Here is a 22438-nt window from a genome sequence, read left to right as displayed (position 1 = left end):
GGCTCAGTGTAAAATAAGTTTCCCTGGTTATGTGAGTAAGTCTTTTGTGTCAGGGAGAAGAGGAAGTGATTTAAACATTTTTCTTAAGCAAACAATTAGGTTTATTACAGCAAATTAGGTTGTATATACCCAGAGGCACGTGGCCATATGTTGTTACAGCACAACATGGAATTCTTGGCTCGGCCTGTGGCGATGACCTCAGCCTGTCTGATGCTTGCTGCACTGCAGAAAATGTCCATCTTAACAAGCTACCAAGTCTCTTATTCTCTATAGCATTTTGTTACTAATCCCATTTTTCTTGTTTTAACGGTTATGGAAACCCGCTGTATGTTGGGACAAGGACCTGCAGAATATTCCCGGGTAAAAAATGTATTTCTTGTCACATTAGTTGCTGCAGACGTCTGCATGCGTAAACAACGTTTCGACCAATGAGACATCAGATCAGGCAACAAGGAACCAACACTAACAAACATGTGTGATTTATAGAGTTTCTAACAGCTCCAGAGAAGACATTAGAGAATCAAAGTACTCCACCCTGACATCTGGAGGAAATGTATCCATCATTACCAAACAGTAGTTAGCGTTTTCTTCTTTCATTCTCCTTTAAAAGAGACAGTAAAACAATGTGGATCGAGTGATCGGGTTTTAGAGGGAAGCTCATTCACTAGAAAATCCAAAGAAACATATTATCTTGAAAGCATCGTGTTAATACCGTTTTTATTCTTCTAACAGCTAAATTAATTATTTTTCTGGAGGTAGAGAGCCAATACAAACTGTGAGTCACGTGGGTTAACACATTTCTAAACCCTTCCTTTGTGCCTATATCGTAGCTTTGATCGCTCCTTATGTCTCATAAAAGTCTCATATACGACTCTCTGATGAATTCCACAAACGTTCCCTATCTAGTCTCTTTCCGCTGGTTTGAAGAACAGAACACTGCTTGTAAATATAAAACTGCTCTTTAAAGCCTTTATTTCTACTCGTAACTTCTTCTGTTCTCTCCTTCCTTTTTCCATCTGTGGCTGACCGAGCGTGAAAAAGAGAGTCTCTCTGTGTTATTCATCTCTTTAAATGTTGAGCGTGTATATTCTACAGGCAGCCAATATGAGTGTGACTTGTTGTCCAAAGCGCCATCTCTGTTGTAATCACAGTTCCAATCCTCCCTCTCTCTCCACTCGTAGTCCGCCCACGCTTCACCCAGCCGTCCAAGATGAGGAAGCGCGTCATCGCCCGTCCCGTGGGCAGCTCGGTGCGTCTGAAGTGCACGGCGAGCGGTAACCCTCGCCCCGACATCGTCTGGCTGAAGGACAGCCGCCCGCTGGTGGACGAGGACGGCGGGGAAGGAGAAGGGAAGAAGAAGAAGTGGACTCTGAGTCTGAAGAACCTGATGCCGAAGCACAGCGGGAAGTACACCTGCCACGTGTCCAACAGGGCGGGAGAGATCAACGCCACCTACAAAGTGGAAGTCATACGTGAGTCCCCATTCAACTAGATGATCGGTTATCAAAGGGTATTATAGTCCTCACAACATTTGACATAAGAATGCAACTATAAATATTTTCTCTCTCCGTTTAATATGTCAAGTATTTTTTGATTAGTATATAATCAAAGATTGAATCGTTTTCGAATCCTCAAGGAGAAGCTGCTGGAAAAAGCTAATATTTGGCATTTTTGCCTGAAAATGTCATAATCATTCACTATGTGTTATCAGTTGACTTATCCATTCATGAATTAAATGTTACAGTGTGTCTTTTCAGAGGTGTAACAGCAGAAACGTGCCTGTGAAGAATTCTAATCTATGTTATAAATATGGCTGCATGTGCTCATTTCATGTCGTGACACATCAGCATGTTTTTGGCGTTTCCACGCGGGTATATGATACACCAGCAGGAATGTGTCTCACCCAAACAATAACATGCATTATGCTGTATCATCACACATTATCATACACACCATGTGTATCATTGTTTGACTGAAAGGCCTGTCGGACCAAATAGCAGGGTTGGTTTAGAAACGGGTTTCCATTCTGACTCACAATGCAGTGATTATGTACAATGTCTCAGATCGTATGATCAAGAACTCTATAATTACGTTTTTTCAATGATTTGCTGTCTGATGCCAGTGGTCAGTATCCACTTTAGTAATATATGTCTGTTTATTGTGATTGGATTGGACCTGGGTACAGATTTCCATCTCGTTTTAAGAGAGAAGGTAGATAGTCGGTCATCAACAGGTTTCTCTTAAACATCCAATGTAGTCATTGAGAGTGTTGCAGGGGAAATTAGCCGAGATCTCTATCTGTCCAAGTTAAATATATAATGTGTGAAAACAGCCTGCGGTGGTACCTGATGTTCTGTGTCTCTGTCGTTCTTCTTCACACACTTCAAGATCTGCAGATTGCTGCTCAAAAACTCCCTTGTTTTGGTTGCTTGTGTTACAGCTAGAGTGTTACTTGTACAGTCAGGTGTAGTCAGGCAACTCAAGGCTGCAGCGGGGAGGATATGGCCGACGGGGACGCTGCAGAACCTGAACTGCCCGAGAGCAAAGTCTTCCTCCTCGCTTGTGCTTCTTCAGGATGCTGGAGATAAAGTGGAAATGACAACCAAGACCAGCAGAGTCATTTTGGGGCATTTTTATTTGATTTAATGGTGTGACAGCAGTCAGATACCGTGGATGAGGAGAACAGGTTACTGATTGTTGGTACAGTGGAAAGACTGACTGGACCATCTTTAGAGAGTACAGTAGATTATGGATCCACTAATTGAAAACCCAAATCTTAATGTCCATATGTAACGCTTTTATATATTTTTTATGCAAGTATTTTCGGTGTTGTGGTTGTTTGCAAAGTAGAGACATAGTATAGAGCTGTCGAACCAAGTGCACCAAGTGTAGAAGTTTAAAATAGATTTTAAAAGCCTCCTTTCATTTCAATGGCATTTATTGATCACCGCCAGGCTCGTCAGCGAACACCAGTCAAGCGGGCGAGGAATGTTCAGCAGGTTTCTCAGTTGGGAAAGTGAACCAGCTGCAGTTTCAGTCTAAAGAAGTTGTTTCTGTTGAGAGCACGATGTGTGCTACGATGATTTGTGAGTGTTTTCTGACGTATTAGGTTGTGTCTGGAGACGGCAAGAGCTGTTTTGACGCCGGGTGATTTAACGTTAAGCTGTTTGGTGGAGTTGTACTTGTATGTGTGTGCACTGAACTGTACGTTACTGACTGTGATAGCTCTGTGGAGAGCGCCGGACCAGCTTCTCTCGCTTTCCTCGCCACATCTGTTGCACATTAAAGTACAGCTGTAGTCTTTCCCGAAAGACGCTCACGCACGCACACACACACACACACACACATGAACAGAAATAAAGTAAATCAAACCGCTGCTCACTTACATCAAATGTGACATTTTCTCTATCAGTACAGATTCACTCAGTTGTCAGTCATTCACAGCTGTTACAGAGACAACTCCAGTCCAGAGAACCAGTATCTCACAGAACCTCTATAATCCATAAGTGGAGATGCTTGCTTTGTGCAGCCCCGTCTGGAACTCCACTCTGGAAACAAAGAAAGGGAAGCCAGCGCTGCAAAAGTGTTCTCAGAGACTTAAACACATTTCTTCAGTAAAAACATACACCTGCAAGTTGATTATCTCAGGTTACATTCTTGTGAGATTGTATTAACAGATACTAAAAAGGAGACTATTGAATGTCTGCGGCAGGTGTGTTTATTCTGCTGTATAAACTGAGAAGAAAAGGCAGGAGCTGAAGATAAGGGATGTGTTTGTTTATCTGCAGCAGAGAGGAGGATGTGGTGCTGAATGCAGCAGATACTGTTCAAATACAACTCGCAGACCATCGTATTGTCTCAGGGTTGTTGAGTTTCACTCCGGTCAAATAAAGTGGATAAAAAGAGAAGATACGCTCTCCTCGCTGTTTTAATTCTGATTTTACCAAACTGAACCAAATACAGCAATCACAACATTTAGTTTATTTAACATTTGTCACATTTTATATTAAATATACTTTATTTTTCTGTCTGTGTTTCTTCAGAGCGTACCAACTCCAAACCCATTCTGACCGGCACTCACCCCGTCAACACCACCGTGGACTACGGAGGAACCACGTCCTTCCAGTGTAAAGTCCGCAGTGACGTCAAGCCGGTCATCCAGTGGCTCAAAAGGGTGGAACCTGGTGACGAGAACAAATTCAACTCCACCATAGAGGTACAAACCACACGCACCACTACACATCAACACTAATCTGAGGCAAATTGACTGAACTGATCGTGTGTATCTCCTTAAAGGTTGGAGACCACCGCTTCGTGGTCTTGCCTACAGGGGAGGTTTGGTCGCGTCCCGACGGATCCTATCTCAACAAGCTGCTGATTACCAGAGCCAAGGAGGAGGATGCTGGCATGTACATCTGCCTGGGAGCCAACACTATGGGCTACAGCTTCAGGAGCGCCTACCTGACTGTGCTGCCAGGTCAGAGGAAGAGAGAGAGAAACTAGCATGCACACATGGAGAGCTGTATGTGATTATGTGTAACTGTCTCTCTGGTTTACAATGCTGGAGAGGCAGAGACTTGACCAGCAGCTTTGATTAGAGAAGGGACTTTTTAGACATGTGCTAACATGCTATCTGACAACAATCAGCTAACTGTGTCATCTCAACATCTGTACAGGTGATTCCAGATGTCACATTTTCGGTTGTTTATTTCTTCTTCTCTCGTTTGCAGATCCGAAGCCCCAAACTAACGTCATCCCCACGGCAACATCCCCAAGCCTCCCGTGGCCCGTCATTATTGGAATACCAGCAGGCGTGGCGTTCATCTTAGGCACCGCCCTCCTCTGGTTCTGCCAATCCAAACGCACCTGCTCCTCTTCCTCCTCATCCTCCTCCGCTCTTCCCGCCGCCCAGCGTCTACCTGCAGCCAATCGGGAGCGAGCCTGCCCGGCGCCGCCCACTCAGCCCGCCGGCGGGGATAAAGATTGTCTTTCATATGAGGACTACGTCGCCCATCAGCAGCTGCTCCTGGCTCAGGGAGGCTCCGGATTGGCTCCCAAGGTCTACCCGAAGATCTACACGGATATACACACACACACGCATTCACACGTGGACGGGAAAGTGCACCAGCACCAGCACATTCACTACCAGTGTTAGCACACTGTTGACAGTCACCTCTCCCACGGACATGTCCCCGTGCATGCAGACTCATTCACAACAGTCCATACTAGCTGCTGACAAACAGAGCAATGAACAAGGAGAGCCACATTGCGAGAGACCATGCGGATCCGTACACAGAAACACGGGGTCACGCAACTCTTCCTCATTCTCCTGCAGCCACGCTTTTGTGTAAACACAGACTTATTCAAGACAGAAACTATGAAGAATGTAAAGAAAGAAGACAAAGATCCTTATTTTTAGGCCATCTGGAAGCCAATCCAGTGAAAACAATCCCAAAACATGTTTTATTCAAAGTCTTTTTATATATATATGTATGTATAAAATATTTTCTGTAGATTTTAAAATCTCTCTTTGCTCAAAGGCTTCTTTAAGTGCTCTGGACACAACCACGACCTCCTCAGTAACAGTAGAAATAGCTGGGCTACGCTGCAAGGTTACAGTTACAGCTACTCATGTATGTAGTGGAATACGATTATATGGCATTTAGCACACTTCTTCATCCTGGGTCATCTATAAGGAACAATATAGCATGCATGTAATGTAGTAGCTTCATTTCAGAGTGTATCTCAGGCGTCAGCCCAACTGAGCTGAAAAACACAACTCAAGGTAAACTCCCACTGTTTGTAAGGACGAGTGCTGCTGGTTTTTGCTGCTGCCGGGCCACTACTATAAAAAGAGAAAGCAAAGCAGGTTAGTATGTTCAGACAACATGAATCTCTTAGTGGATGGATTTTTTTTAGCAGCAGCTACAAACAAAGTGCTCCTCCTCAATCATTAAATATGTCCCAACTCTGTTAGGTTCGTAAAGACATCAGTTCTCACGTCAGACGTTCAATCTCTTAAACCGACAGCGCAAAGGGATCGTCAACCATACCTCGGCGTAAATCGGTGCCTTCTAAGGATTGTTTCCAGATTCCGTGGATCACCGTCGGATCATCGGATATGTCACTGATTCTTGTTAATCTGTCATGAGATTTAGAGGGCTTAAATGGAAAGGAGCTTCATCTTAAACTCTTTAACTTGGAAGTCCTCAACCCGTCTTCTTAAAGCGCCGCACACAATGTGACCTCAAGTGTAACGGAACAGGGTTTGCATGCGCTCTGTCTCGTGAAGAGGCAGAGGGACGACAGCAGAAATGGATAAAGGGCTTGCATCCATCACCTGCAGGTCATCTCTCACCCTGATCAAGCACAATACAGATGCTGCAGTGAAGACATTTTAGATGCTAAGGAGGTTAAATGGTGGTTTGCAGCTTTAAACAGAAAGCGGTGTTACAAAAATGTAGAGCCATATCTTCTACAGAAAGCTATGTTGATGAATCAGAATATTGTCTTGATACATTCAAGGGCATGTCTGGGATATTGACATCTGTATGTTTTGATTCACTCATCAGCAGATTCCCACTGATTGTATTCACCACCTTAAGAGATGTTTCTACTAACGAGATGGATTTGAAGCATTATGTCTCTGTTTGGTTACAGTTTGGGCTCTTGTTAATGAAAGCCCCCCCACATGTTTTCACTCCCTTTGGCAGATTAAACTTCCTCTCAGAACTGTACGTAGTGCGTTTGATTAATATTTCCCTGACTCCCGTTTAGTTTGGTTGCATCTTTTGAGGTCGGGACAACCGAAGACCTTCATCATTCTTATTAATGGGTTTGGTAAACTTCCCAGCTCTGCTCCCTCGCCTTCATCCTGAGCAGAGGTCTAATCAGCCAGATGAACTGAAAACTACTGTGTGGGTGTTCATTTGGAAAAAGGGGGAGGTGACCAGCAGCTGTTATGAGTAAAGCAATTAGTACACCATATAAATGATCCTAGAATAAGCTGTTTTCAAAGCCAGTGTAAGCTCACGTTGGAGAGAGTGGTTGTTAAATGAAGGGGGGGCGATTATAAGACTCACATGGACCCGACGCATCAGGAGGAAGATCTTGGGGATCCACAAAATCCCAAAGATTGTGTTTCCAATCCCACTAGCTCTGAAATCTGATGGTTACTTTTAACTATTAAGGCATCAAATCCTTTGCAGAACTAGTATTTGAGAAGTAGAGTAGAGGCTTGTCAGTCACAGCACCATAGTTTTATTCTGATTCCCACGTTCTCTTGACTGTTACTTTCATCATATCGCCACATTTATACCTTCACTGTTGCAGTTTGGTGACTCGACACACAGCTTACACACACAGTTACAACAGACTTTCTCTCAGGTGCCCATCGTGTTGTTCCTGTGTTCCCTCATGAATCTGACCACTATAAGAAAAAACGCACAAAACCCCAAAAAAGCAAAGATCAGCTGTTTGACATTACAGCAGTCACGCCATGTGACGTAACGTAATGGTGGAAACCGTGAGGTGGCTCTGTCCAGAGGTGTTTGAACGTAAGAAAAAAGTAAATATGTGAAATGTGAAAGGAACTGAAGGCTTGTCTCTGCAGACCTTCCTCGAGGAGAAATACCACGGTGAGAACTTTACAAGGCTGCGTTTAAACAACCATGTGACAGGAAGTGATATATTGAAATCACCTGGTGACTTTAGTTACACATGTGGTCATTCTTCAGCGTGTATTGTTGCACATAAATCTTTAAACTTAAGTCGGGAACGGTGCAAATATAGTCTTCATACAGAGACTTAATTTGTGCCCATGTTTTATAATACTCACTCGTGTCAGGCTTCCACTTTATTTCTTTGCATATTTTCACTTTTGTTTCAAACTTGTGAAGTATGTTTGTTTTTTGTTTGTTTGTTTTTTTAGAAGCCTTCAGTTCAGATGAGACACTTACTTATACCTGCACATTTCAAGACATTTTCAACTGAATTAATTAACAAAATGTTAATTTCATATTTCCAACAGAGACAGCCTTGTTGTCTTTGCACTCTGCTTTCATGTATACAGATAAAATAATAATAAGCTAAAGAAGATGCATATCAAGATTTTTTCCGGTCTTGAAATATTGCATGAGCAGCTCTGCCTCTGACATGCTCCTCTTGTCCTCCCATCTTTTCTGCTTTGAAACATCTGTTGACAAAGTCGCCCTGAACAGCCGGAGTGTGTCTCTTCATTCTAAAGTTGCTGGGTGGAAACATTTCCAAACGTTTTCCTCCATCACTGTGGTGTTTTTCTGTGAAAAGTGTCGTCCGATCAGCTACCTTTTTTTTTTCAATCATTTCACATGTTAAACCTTTGCTTGCTTGTTCTCAAAGCTAATTGACTGCCAGTAGACAGACTGTGTATGACCACTAGCATATACATGGAATGACATCAGTGTTAATTTAGCGAGGATGCTTTGGACCACAGAGTAGCAACACATTGGCCCACTAACATTAGACATGCAAATTGTCTCAAGATTTAAAAAAAAACAACAACGAAAAACAATGTGTTTCTAATTTATTTCCTTTTAAATATGTTTTTTTCATATAATTGGGCATTATACTGCATGAGTGGATTTTGTGTTATATTAGTAACAAGCTATGTAGCATATACCATGTTCATGTCATTGTAAGATACTGTATTTATACGTGCCGATGGTATATACGAAATTTTATCGATAATCTTTGTATCGACAATCTTGTACAGTCTATTGTCATTTAGGTTCAAATGTAGGTTTCTCCCATTGTAATCATGTTATTGGTGCCATTAAAAAAAAGCTCAATCTATGCATTATTGTCTTTGTTCTTAAGTATTGAATCTACTCCGAGCAAGATTTTGGCTCTAAAATGAGATATTTTCATCATCACTCAATTGCCTGCCTCTCTCTCTGTCACATCACACAGAGAGATTCCAGTAAATACCTCACAGCACCAGGGACTGTCTTTAAGTGCATGTCCTCTAAATAGTTGCAGCCCTTCCATTGTGAGAGCTGCATTTCATCTGTCAACATGTCCGTCTGGAGGGATGACAGACGGACAAGCGGTGCGTGCAGATGGAGGGTGTGAAGGCCCAGTGTCTCTCTCTCCCTCTCTCTCTCTCTCTCTCTCTCTCGCTCTGACTTAGGAAAGAGGATGGTGCTCTGCAGACGGTTGGAGGTGGCAACAGGGCAGGTTTAAAATGGTATTCTGCACATTATTCAGGCTTTTGGCAACATGTTGCATGGAACTCTCTTACGCTTTATAGCTGAGTTTAGGTGGCAAGCTTGAATGGGGACTTTTGTGGCTGTCAGTGAAGACATTCATCATCCACGATATCCTTGCTTCTGACTTGCCTCTTTGAACGAATGTGTTAATGTGTGTTTGTATGACTTTTTCTGGCCACTTGGGGGCAGCGGAACAAGCTGTACACACAAAATTTGACAATTACCTTTAAAAGTTGTTTTGGCTAATGTGATAGCAAACCGCTGCACCTCCAGCAAGTATTGCAATTTGGAGTTGAGTCTGTGCTTAAATATTCCTTTTCGCTCGGTTTCCACCAACTCACATTTTTAGCTACTCACTAACTTTGTCTGCCGTTTGGTGCTGAGCTGGTAGCATACAGAGGATTTATCATAGATTGAAGTCTAAACCTGGGGGGGTTCTGGGGTCTCCTACATTGTTTCCCCCGTTAGGCTATATTCATAGTGCATTCCATATTATGCACCATTTTTAATAGAATGCCTACAAATTGGGAAATAGTTGCTAAGGATGAAAACGTGACCCGATGGAGACAATATTGTTTGTAATTGTCGAACTGTCTTCATCATTCTGAAACCATAACACAACAACTGTTGAGGATGACTTATTATTAAGTATTTTCTCTCCTGCCATCAAAAAAGGAGCTCTTTTTTTTTTAACTATTTTTAAACAACAACTTTATCTTGAAACCTAGGACAAATGACACAAAGTTGAAGGTATTTTAAAAACCTATCCCTCCTGCGTCTGGAATCAGGATTAAACCAAAACAGTAAAGTTGCAGAAACCCAAACAAAACACAGAAAACACAGTTTTTCAGCTACGTTGATAAAACAGTTATGTTAAACAATTTAATAAAAGTTACATTTATTTGCCTTTTTTCCCCCTCATGTCATATAAATTGGATCAGACATCACATACAATGGACACGACCGATTATTTCCCTCATGTATTGCATGTTTTGACCAACATAGGATCTTTAATATGTAAACCTTCTGGATTGTAAAGTTGAAGATTGAAACAAGGTTGAGGAGCCGGCGGGGAAAGAATAAAAAAGTTTGAGAAAAGAAACACTGAAGAAATACAGACGAGTGAAATCTCTCGGAGGAATCTGTGGTTTTGAAATTGTTGCAAAGTCAGCAGTTACTCACAACTTCATGATCCGTTGGATTTCCATACGTCTGGTCAGCTTCACTGGTGATAAACAAATAACAGAGGTATGTAAGATGTAAAGCTGTGGGTGAGATATAACATTCTACATTTGTGTGAGTGTAAGATAAGAGCAGGGAAGTGTCCTGATAAAAGATACTGTACAAAGCAAATATGTGACTTTCCCGGCTTGTTTCATCCTTGACATTCAACTCTCATTCTTTTCTTATCTCAAAGATTGTAGCCTGCTTTTCCTGCTTTCTGTCCTGCTCCTCCTGTTAATTTGATTGACTGGACAGACAGAGGAGGAAAAGATGAAGAGGAGGGAGGAGGAGGATGACACAGAGCTGAGCTGCTGACAGATGTGTTGAGAAAACGGAGAAGAGATCTGCAAAGAGTGTGGAAGTGTCGAATGAGGCGGGAAAGAAACGTCTAGAACAGGAAGGGAGGAGCAAATGTTACAGAGACACGGTTCCTACTTTATTTGACATTTGTCAAAATTAAAGTCCTTTCATTTCTTTCTTCTATTAATGACCAACTTTAATAGATCGCTGAAACTTTTCGTGAATTACAATTTTTTTCTTGTTACTTTGTCTTGTTATATCAAATGTCTTATTTATAATGAAAAGATAATGGAGGTTAGAAAAACTCTAATAAATAAGAAATGCAATAATGGTAAAGAATCAACAAGAAGAAAACACATGCATATGTTCACAATAAACCGTTTATTAAAGGTTCCCTTTTTAGATTAATATAAATAGCAATGAATGAATGAATGAAGTTTGAAATGAATGAGAATCCATCACATCACACTAAACTGCAGACTTAAAAAAACGGTTTAAATGCATCCTTGGGGCTCTTTTGGTTGAAATATAGACATGTATTTATTGGGCTATTCATGGTTTAGTGTTTAATATTCCTACAAATATTTTTACACAGGAAACACAGCGACCAATAAAAGAGGATAAAAGTCTTTGTCGGGGTCGTACATTTTCCCTGAAACTTTTTGTGAATGAAACTTGTAACCTCTTGTGGTTTAGTGACTCAGTGCGACTGTGTGGCTGAGCAGGAGGGTGTGAAGACACTCCTGATGAAGGATGGATGCTTTGCTGGGTTGACGTCACTGTTTTGTTTTGCTTTAGACATGAACCTCCTGTCCCCATCACTAGTTTTATATAATATATCATGTAAAGTTTCTTGTTTTATTTAACAAATGTTGTTTGACGCCGATATATATATTGTAATAAATTATTGCAGAGAGACATGACTGTTTAAATAGTTTTACCACAATTACAAGAAATAATGTGATGTGTATGTAGTTGCCATGGATACCAAAGAGGCTAAAAAGAAAATTAGGGTTTCCAAGTCCAGTTTTCTCTGGGTGTTGAAATGAGTCAGTGAGCATATTTCCGCCAGGATTTATTTTGCACTAAGTACGGCATCCCAATTATAGGCGGAGGTTTCTTCTCTCCTCCTCTGACCAATAAGATGGCTGCATGTTGACTACATCCCGTCCACTGCCAGAGCAAATGTTTAGTCCTTTAGACCTTGAGATCTTGCAGGGCCTTTTGCTCACGCTCAGATGGTCCTGCATGATGTGCGGTTGGCTGGTTAAAAGGGTGTGAACCCATGGAGGAGATTCCTGGGCGCTTGAGTCAACAGCAGCTGTGGTTGGTGATGAAGAGAAGCTGTCCAAAGGGCTTTTTTACCGGCAACTGGCTTTTCACAGTGAAAGGACGGCTCAGGTGAATGGAGTCAGTGACCATGAAGGGCTCACACACAGACATGCACCTGGGAAAAAACATCCAGACCCGAAAAATACAAACACACACACCTGAGAGATGCGCACACAGCTACACATGAGGCAAGAGATGCACAGACAAAAGCACAGATGCATGCATCACACACACACACACACACACACACACACAGATGGGAACTACACAGACACCTGGCTGGCATTGAGGTGCTGTTCTGTTTGCATACCTCGCCCTCTCTGCACTCATCCTCCACACGGCCACAAAGCCGCCATTAAAACTAGGAAAACAAAAACACACAGAAAAGAGGCTAAAGGGGGCAACAGGAGGCTTCCATCCTTCTTCCACCCATCCCTCGCCCTTCCACCCTTCCTCCCTTTCTCCATCGCTCTCTACCAAATGTTTACCTTCCCCCCGTGAAAAGAGAGGGATGTAGACAGACAGGGTGAGAAAAGAAAGAACTCTGGCAGAGGGGAAGGGAGCCAAGGCCTTTAAAGTCTGCCACAGAGCCGTGACAAAAGCCTCCTAATCTTGGTGTTGTCTTTCGGCCCCTTTTTCTCCCCGCACATCCTGCCAAGTGTGTGCGTGTGCGACTGTGTGTGAGTGTGTGTGAGTGTGTATGTAAGACAGAAAAAGAGAGGAAGAAAGTCGGAGTCAGGGTTTGTTGTGTTGTGTGTGCGTGTGTGTATTTGTATAAGAAAGCAGTAAAAAGACAAGTTGATGTATGAAAAGAGATTGTGCGTGATAAGGAAGTGTGCGTGTGTGTGTGTGTGTGTGTGTGTGGGACAGGAAAGGAATCTTTCCACAGCCATGCTGACATCACTCAAGCATGCATGGGACAGTTGGAGAAGACCGGGCCCCTTCAAAGGCAACAGCCTGCCTGCCTTCACATGTGGGATGCCTGTGTGTGTGTGTGTGTGTGTGTGTGTGTGTGTGTGTGTGTGTGTGTGTGTGTGTTGTATTGAAGAGAATACAAGTGGTCCAGGTCACCCATCCTCACCTGCTCCTCTTTGACTGAAAAACCACCACATTTCAGCTCTCATCTGCTAAAATGCAACAAAAACGGCCTGCCTTGTGAGTCCAACAATTCCTTGATGTCATCTGTTTCACCTTCTTCAAAAGCAGTTGTGAATACGTGTGTGTGTGTGTGTGTGTGTGTGTGTGTGTGTGTGTGTGTGTGACCTCCTGAGCATCCCTTCCTCATCCTGATCCCTATCAGAGGCAGCTGTGGTCCAAAGGCCTTCACACACGGTAGAGGAATGCAAGCCTGAGCTATCATGGTATGTATAAGGCTGAGATAGACTATAGTGCCACCTACAGGCTGACTGGTTTCATGTGAAGGCAGTGCAGTGTACAAACTTACTTCCATATTTTGATGTTTTCAGTCTGCAAGCTGCAAATGGCATCATTTTCTCAAATGAATACATATAAAAAGATATCTTGTGACATCGATATACAGTATAGTATGATAAAGGAACTGTATCTGCATTAACTATAATATAGTTAAATTAGTTAGAAATTATTCTGTTGTTTCACATTTTTTAAAATCTTATGCTTGTGTGTGATTAGCACAAGTATGCTCAATCCTTTTGGCTTTAAAAAAGAAAACTTTAAAAAACAAAACTTTATTGATAGTCTCATTTCCCCCCAGATTTATCTTGGGAAACACTGCTCTATGCCATTATGAATAATTGATATCCATGAGGTATATTTGGTTTATTGAATCATCGAACCGCTTGAAAGGAGGATAAGTACAGAACCACGTATGCTCAAAATACTTGCATCATCTTAAAAAGTTTGCTTTCAGAGTAACTGAAATGAAAATGAAATCCTTCCTGCTGGGTACATTTGACATCTTCATGAGCGATTCTCCGCTGTAGGCCGACACAAGAACACTCTTCACGGACCTCCGGAACACAAATAGCTCCGCTGTGAAATCATTTAGTTCATGTCGTGTCTTGCCTAGAGGGGATTACACTTAGAGCACCAAAAGGTACACGAGTGAAATACTGAGTGACAAAGTGTGAAATCTGGATCAGATTATGAGAAAAAGTCTCCCTTTCACACAGACACACACACACACACACGGAAAGATGGAGATGGAGAGACCGGCAGAGAGGGAGAGAAGCTGTGGGAACACGCTGCTGAATAATTACGACTGACATCAGAATAGTTTTCTTTAGCTCTCTGAAGTGGCAGGGCTCATTTGTACAGCCTGGAGGCTTGCAGAGGTGTGTGTGTGTGTGTGTGTGAGAGGGAGAGAGTGTGCAGAGGGGAAAGTAAGAGAGGGAAGAGAGATAAAGAGGGAGAATCTTGAGAAAGGTGCGACTTTATTTTAAAAGTCCAACACGTACAATGTTACGGTTATCAGGAGAAATACAGCACAAGACATGAGTTAGTGTGTGTGTGTGTGTGTGTGTGTGTGTGGGCATAAGGGAGAGATTATTCTGATTTAGTCTTCTCCCTGTCAGAGCGAGACACCATGACAGCTTAGTCTGCCCCGGGGAGCCATTTCTCTCTAAGTGGACCTTAAAAAACAGGAAACGACTTCAAATCCCGCTGGAGTGCAGAGGAGGATCAGGCCCACTGACTCTGTACAATACCCTTTAACTTCACACACACACACACACACACACGCTAGTAAGTGCCTGAATATAGCGTGTACATACCCAGAACACACACACAGTCACACCTGAGCCCTCTTCAATAGACCCCATTCAACACCCTGACAACCGAGGACAATGGAGTCAGAAACGCAGGTCGACAAAGAGAGAACCAACCTGTCTGAACACATCTGGCCTTCCTCGCCACCCGCTTCACCGCATCAGCTTTTCCTCGACTCCAGGTGATATCATGTTTCTATACGGCTACACTTCGCTTTGCCTTCACTTGCAGCTGTTTTGTAGCAAGATTCGAGGGTGAAATCACGAGTCATGTTACTGAGGTTACAAGCGGCGGGCCAGGAGTGCGGAGACCGTTGTTGAGGCTCGTTACCCCACATCGCTGCCTCGAGGGTTTTCTTGATGCTAGTGCAGCATTTGTCTGTCAACTTTGAAGCCTGGTAGAATCCAGTAACTGCACGTATTCTTTGGTGAACATAATCCCAGTTCATCTTTGTAAATTGAACAGGTGTTGCTGCAGCAGAGTGAGCATGACATCAAATTGTGCCTTTGGCGAGCAGCTTGCAGTGCTCTGTAAATCTCTGCTGGAACTGTAATTGGAGTGGATAACCTGACCTGTGACCGCATACCTTTTATTGTTCATTGTATTTCATTTGAAAGCAAACCAGACTCATGTCATTATTTCACCATTTTAATTGATTGTGAGCCAATTCAACAACACAGAATCTGAGTTTAGTCATCAATGTAGAGCACGATACAAGCCGAATACATATCACTTCACCCGTAACTACAGGGACGTTAAAAAACACACACACGTTTGACTCATTTTAGTTTGTAAGAGGCATAAATACCTATGTATACACATCAGTGCAGGTGTTTTTCCTCGAAAGGCTTCATGGCAGTTCATGTGTGTTTTTGATTAAGAGCAGGGTTGACCAGGGAGGACATGGAGTGTCTGAAGGAGGAGAGACTTTTGAAGATGGGAGAAGTAAATCCAGACCTCTGGCTGTATGAATTATCTGGGGTCATCGGTCGACTAGGAGAGGAGAGGAGAGGAGTTCATTTACACAGTTGTACCACTTCCTTTTGTTATTGTCATGAAATATCATCAAATTACCTAAAAACCAACACTAATACATCTCTCAATACATTCCAACATTCCCAGCTTTTTCACTCTTTAAAATTATCATTTTTAAAAGGTTAGGTAAAAACAGGGGAGAAAAAATTAGAAAATCACCTATTATTACCCTTTAAATTATCTGATTATTATCAGATTGAATTAAATGATTTAAATCAAAACTGATGTACGTGTTCTGCTCAAAACACTGTTGTTCTTCATGAACTAATTTCTGAAAAGTATACAGATGCATTTTAAGCATTTGCTGCTGATTTGATCATGATGTTTTTAATGAATTCAACAAGTCACCTGTCTTTGGCCGAGTTTGCTGAATGGTCGGCCAGCATGTTCGGATTGGACGGCCTGTGGGGGACGATGCCTGAACAACACCAGAGCGATCCAACGTTAATCCTTAACAGAGGTCATACAGACATAATGACTCATAATAATTTAAAAAATGCCGGAGATATTTCTGGGTCATTATAAGCTCATGTGTCTCTTTTTCCATCACGTTCGGCAAGTCGTATTTAGAAAATCCTCCAGGAAGACAAGATAAATGGGTGAATCATCTTCCAGTGTAATTAGTATCTCACCATTTTACACACAAACTTAGATGTTGCTACCCAACACGGCAAAACAGCATGTACACACACCCTGCTACATACAAATGTATAATAAATGGCATATGGCATCCTTATATAGTAATAGCAATACATTTATTGTCCGTGCCCAATAAATCTGCTGCCGCTGCTTAGACATTATGATTACCGTCACAATATTTACTGAACTTAACGCTCACAGATTTAGTGAGGAGCTGCTCAATCCTAACGTTTGAAGGCTGACACCTAATTCATTTGCCACAATGGTTGTCAAATCCCTTAAGGCACTAAATGACATAATCAAAGAGAATGAGCTCAGTAGGTGTAATCCTAATCATAACAACATCTGCATTACAGTGCAGTTATGTCTGTCAATGTGACATCTTGGTAATAGAATTGCAAATTAAGATGCATACCGCTGGCAGACAGACTTAATGTGTTATAACCTAGGTAGCACTATATGTGTGATTTTTCAGAGCACCTTTGGTGCCGTGATCTATTGAGATTAAGGGAGGAAATGTACTGGTATAATGGCTAAACAGAGGCACAGAAACACCAAAGCAGATCAAAAGTTTTATAGCGAGCATAACAAAGCACCTACCTATCCGTCCACCTTGTGGAGGGCTGATCAAAGACAGTCTGGGGACAGCGTTAGGCTGAAAGGCAGAGACACAGAGAGAGAAACATCACAAATCATGCCTTTTTAATTTGCTTGTATTGTCACTACTTTTATTCTTCATGCACTGAAGTTTTGAAGTAAATGCCAAGACGCTGCATAATATTGATGGAGCTCATACGTTACATTACACAAACTGTAAAGCAGAAATGAAAGCTTGCTGCAGGTGAAATAATTACTTACTTTCCTGAACATACTTCTTTCATCCACATCCATGTTTTCACTGCTGCAAGACATGAGAGAGCATGCTTCGTTTGTCCTGTTGGTTTCAGTTGACAGAGCACTGCAGTGGTGCCTTAACTTTTAGCTTTTCATAACAAGTATTTATCTAACTGCAATATTCATAGTTTCATTCCAAAGACAGCACTTTTATTTCACTATTATATGAGTCAAAGCTTCAATTCAATTCAGTGGCTAAAATCTAAACATTCTGAAAATGACTTGTATGTATTAATCCTATTAAAATCCTACACGCATGTACACAAGTTTCAAATACTCAATTGACATTTTAAATCCAAACTGAAATGATTCTGCAGGCACGCCGGCAATACTGTAAGTGGGTTAATATCCGCTGTCCGTCATCTATCCGTCAGTATAAGAATCTAAATTCTCAGTGGATAAAACAACATTTGTACTATTAAACTCAAGCAGACAATCAATCCTGTGTCAACGGTGTCGAGTAAACCCAACAGGGAATCCTGACTAAACCCAAGCAAAGCTTAGCTTATTCAGGTGTGTGTGTGTAGATAACCGCAGGGCAGGGCAAAGCTATACAGCAGCTAAAGCTAACATAAGACATCGGGGCTGAACTCCGGATAAAGCTTGTTTGCACTGTGAAATGCCTCCTACATTCTCTCTTTCTCGCCCTTACGCTGAGAGGAAATGAAGGTCAGAGTAAAAAGAAACACGAGGTGAAGCGATGTTCAGAGATACAATGTGAGCAGTGAGCGGTTAGGGACCATACTCACATATTAGCCGATGAGGAGTGTCTTGAGAGGGACACGGGGGAGTTATACGGGATCTGTTGGACTGACACCAAACAAGAAACACCATGATAACGATGACCATACTCTATTAACGATGATAAGACATTGTGTGGTCAAACAGGGAATGGTTTAGTGATATAGAGACTAAGAAGTGAGCCAGTCTTATGGTCTCTCAGGGCCTAACTGGACCAGAGTCACAAGAGTTTCCCATAAGTCTGCTAAATGTATCTTTTTTTCAGTAAATTGTTCAATATAATAGCCTACTGTCTACAATGACCAATTCAACAACAACTCATTTTTTAGATTGTTACCGGATTCATGTCCATGTGGCGTGTGGGAACTGTGGTTCATCTGAGCCACTAATGAAACTTTGGCGCTGAATGAGAACAGAAATAAAGAAGGTTAATCAGCTCCAACAAAACAGGCCTAGGTGTTAATAATATTGTTGTCGGTTTGATTCAGAGGATTAGAGAATGGATGAGGACTGTTCTACCTTGAAGCTACGTTTAACCCAGACATATTTCATGAGAAAGGTGAGTTTTTTCATACAGTATTTCTATCTTTAGTTTGTATTCTACAGAATATTTAGAAAGAACTTAGCTGCAGTGCTTTTAAGTAAATTATAAGTGAATGCTCTATGAGGATAACAAACATTTTCGAACACTTGGCTGGAATATTTGTTGAAGTTATTCTTCAGATACTGTACATATCAATGTTTAATCCAGAACTTGCCTTTAAGTACTATAAAAAGCCCTTTTAAAGATATATCTTCTGGCCTTAAAAAACAATCTCTTTGACTAATTCAGTGTTGGTCGTGGTTGCAACTTTCCAGGAAAAGATGTGCCAGAAGTGACACCTAGTGAAAGGCGAGGAATAACAGCCAAGTGCTTGTAAATATCTTTATATGCTGAAGTGCTGCCAAACTCAAAGAGGCCATTTAATACCAAATCATTACAAGTTTTACTACCTCCATAGATCCTCATTAAGTCTAATTTTTGTATTTTATGACATAAGCATGATGATTAGTGACGCACGATGACATGTAATCTTTAATGTCTAAATCGTCTATGAATGAAGGTACGGAAAAGAAACTAAAATGAAAGCAGCCAAATGCTTCTCAACAATCACTTTAAGGTGATGATATTTATATATTTTTTCAGGATAGTCTGGTTTGTGGAACAGTTAAAGGCTAATTACAAAGAAATGTGGTTGTTAAAGTGGGACCTGCCAGCTACAGATCGAATTTACAAGCATTAACACACTGATTGCTCCAAATACAGTGTTACAGGTCTCATATCTTGGAAAATAAGAAAAAACTGCACATAAAAATAAATTGTTTTGCAAGTAGGTCTGAATGTACTCATTTTATAGTTTAGGTAGTTCCACTGTGCTGTACCTTTTCTTTTGAAGAGCGTTTTCCAACTTAGTGATATAGGCACTCTGTTCATTCAGCTTCCTTTTAAAAGGGTAAAACACAAAATGATTTGACCCATTTTCCAATAAACAGAAATAGAAATACCAATGGACGTGCATTATAAACCTATGATTTAACTTACTTTGCCATCTGCTGCATTTCTTGCTTCATCTTGACTAATACCTCTTCTAGATGCCCATTCTGTCATTGAAATAAATGTGATGCAAGGTAAGATTATACTATACTACTGTACGTTGTGTTTGTATCTATTTAAGTAGGCATAAACCAGCACAGGCAACTTTAAAAAATAATCATACTTTCAACATGGCTTGGTGGTTAAAACAAGGATGTCAAACAGGTTTTCTACATAGCAAATTTAGCACTGAACCTGATAAATATGTTGCATTACCTGCCAAATGAAGAAAAGCAAACCCTCATTGACACACAACATCAAACATCCAGATATCTCTCACCTTTTGCTGGTGGTAACTCAGCAGTCTCTTTTGATGTCTTGCCTGGAACATTACAACCTAAGAGGGGAGAAAGAGTGCTATGTGAAGTCTATACATATATTATAACTGGAACCATCTTGAACAACAAACTTGAATTCTGAACTAATAGGAGAACAGTTATCAGGAATGGTTTATATTATTATTTTATGATGCAATGGAATATGACCAAACTTTGCTGATTTCTGTGAAGTGTTTGGTCGCAGCTACGTTGATGTCGGAGAACAGGGCCTTCACTTCTGAACGGCTCTGAAACAGACATTTAAACATGTAAACATGATATCAGACAGCCAGTGATTAAATGTGACGATATGCGACACAGACAGCCCCATATCTCCCTGAGGATACCAGTCAATGACAAGAAAGAAGCTTACTTGGTCAGACAGGGGTGATAGTTGGCATTTGGCATTGCATATTAAACACTTGCCCGGTTTGCCTGAAAGAAAAGTTGCAATTATATATGGAGAAACATGTAAAATGCACAATCCTTCTAGGCTCATACTGAATAGATGAACTTAAAGAGGTTCTCAAAGTAGTTAGGCTACACTTTTTGACTGACATCAGGGAAAGACTCCTGGTTGTAGATTGAGGATTTGAGGCTCCCAAAGTGGGACAGAGGGACCTCCAGGAAAGTACTTCAAGAGATCCCATATTAACAATGTTGAATGGAATTCACTCTTATTGCATTGGAGAATAGACAAGAAGCCCCAACTAACATTGCATTACCAGATAAGAGATTTCACTCCCTTTGCCTTAACATAACAATGGACAAGAACAATATTAACCCAGTGAGACTACTGTATGTGTGTCTTCCTCAGTCAAATATGTTTTACTTTGGGACACGTTTGTCTTAGGTTGTATAAGAAGCTCCTCGTTTGTGCAACGGTACCCCTGGTGTAAAACTGGGTCATCAGCTCTGCAATATCCCCTGATGTCCAACAGATGTCTCTGTTTAATCACATTTACCTGCTGTGTACAGCTGAAGTGAAGACATGGCGCTGAACTGTTAAAGACAAACAAATGCTCCAACACGGATTGTTTCGACTGTCAAGTCTCGTGTCATAAACCCGTTTGTACCTTTCTGATAACACACACTGCAGATGACATGGCCACAGGTTGTGACAGCCAGTCTTCTGTCAGCACTGGGGGAAAGGAAGCAGGAGTTGCAGCAGATCCAGTAAGACATTTGAAGACCTGCAAGAAGATGAGGTTAGCGTTCAGTGGAACTGGCGTCAACTGGCTTCGCCAACTCGTTGTTTGCTAGTGGCTAGTTTGTTGTTAGCAAGGTCTGCTAAGTGGCATCGCAGCCGTCACCTTCATTGAGTTTTCAAACCCGTTTCTGTACGTCTCTTAAGGCAGCTTTTTTACTCTGTTAAATTCCCTTCTTTAAATCACGTCAAGTAGATAGATGCATTACGTTACCGATTGTCTCCCGCTGCTAGTGAAGCCAACACGCTAACTGACGGCAGTTAGCGTTAGCTAGCTAAATCATCTACTAAGCTGCCGTTTTCATTTACCGGTATGTTAAACTGCGTAAACTAACCAAACTACAGGCGTTTGTCGTTGACTTATTATCTGATGTAAACGTCAGCCCAGCTGTATTTAACACATCCTTTTATATTTAGTTACCTTTACCAGCACCCAGCGTTAACGACGTCGGTCCTAGCTAACCTACAATGTTATCATCTAGCTAATAAGCTAGCTAGCTCATTTGCATATCCATAAGGTACAACACAAATTGCTACCTCTGTTAGATAAAAGTATCGACACTCTGATGATACTTATTTACAAGTAAGTTAACCAAAGACTTGAACATCATTGTTAGTTTGTTAACTGTTCAATTAATTAAAATAACTTAAATCAAGTTCAAGTTTCTTTATGTACTGACCTGTTTAATAATGTTGTTTTAAAGGGGAAATCACAAAATTATCATTCAAATGACCTTTATTAACATCCTTTATGATCATTTGTTGGTATGTGTTTCGTGTTGATGAACATTCTGCCCTTTTGCTTATAATGACGGGCAAATAGCTAAGTAATATTTATACATTTATTTTTTTATTTTTACAGAAATATAAACAGGTGTGTTGATATCAGCCAAAAACAAGGTTATATTGAACTCCAGGCTAATGGAATGCTTTTTCAGCAACGACAAAGAATTGAATTGAAGAATAGAAATTAAAAATATGTTTTGAAAGAAAACTTTAGATCATACTCAAACAATATTTGCAGTGTGTTTGCTTTAACTGTCTAACATCCTAAAAACCTTATTTTAGCCATACATGGTTTTTAATCCTGTGACACAATATGCAGTCTAAAGCATATTCACTG

The 22438-nt window shown here is 41.2% G+C and overlaps 2 protein-coding genes across 2 annotated transcripts in view; one reads left to right on the top strand and one right to left on the bottom strand.

The window, feature by feature from the left end:
- fgfrl1a (fibroblast growth factor receptor like 1a) overlaps window positions 1–8815 on the top strand; it is a 64576-nt gene extending 55761 nt beyond the window's left edge. The window contains exons 5-8 of the mRNA XM_084009993.1: window positions 1182–1472; window positions 4044–4216; window positions 4297–4477; window positions 4731–8815. Coding sequence (XP_083866119.1) covers window positions 1182–1472; window positions 4044–4216; window positions 4297–4477; window positions 4731–5155 — 1070 coding nt within the window. The 3' untranslated portion in view covers window positions 5156–8815. The remainder of the gene's footprint in view (window positions 1–1181; window positions 1473–4043; window positions 4217–4296; window positions 4478–4730) is intronic.
- A 6715-nt stretch (window positions 8816–15530) lies between these two features.
- On the bottom strand, window positions 15531–21785 carry rnf212 (ring finger protein 212). Its single transcript, XM_084010241.1, has 13 exons — window positions 21737–21785; window positions 21185–21301; window positions 20482–20543; window positions 20282–20356; window positions 20072–20128; window positions 19741–19799; window positions 19581–19640; window positions 18496–18560; window positions 18167–18227; window positions 17382–17424; window positions 17124–17178; window positions 16233–16302; window positions 15531–15842 (listed from the first exon to the last, which is right to left on the bottom strand). The coding sequence occupies exons 2-13, from the start codon at window positions 21291–21293 to the stop codon at window positions 15710–15712; spliced, it is 849 nt and encodes a 282-aa protein (XP_083866367.1). The 5' UTR covers window positions 21294–21301; window positions 21737–21785; the 3' UTR covers window positions 15531–15709.
- Between the last annotated feature and the right edge of the window lie 653 nt (window positions 21786–22438).

Source organism: Eutrigla gurnardus (assembly GCF_963514095.1).
Source record: "Eutrigla gurnardus genome assembly, chromosome: 5".
NCBI lineage: Eukaryota > Metazoa > Chordata > Actinopteri > Perciformes > Triglidae > Eutrigla > Eutrigla gurnardus.
Note: the sequence above shows the minus strand (reverse complement) of the source record. Positions and strands in the feature narration are given on the sequence as shown.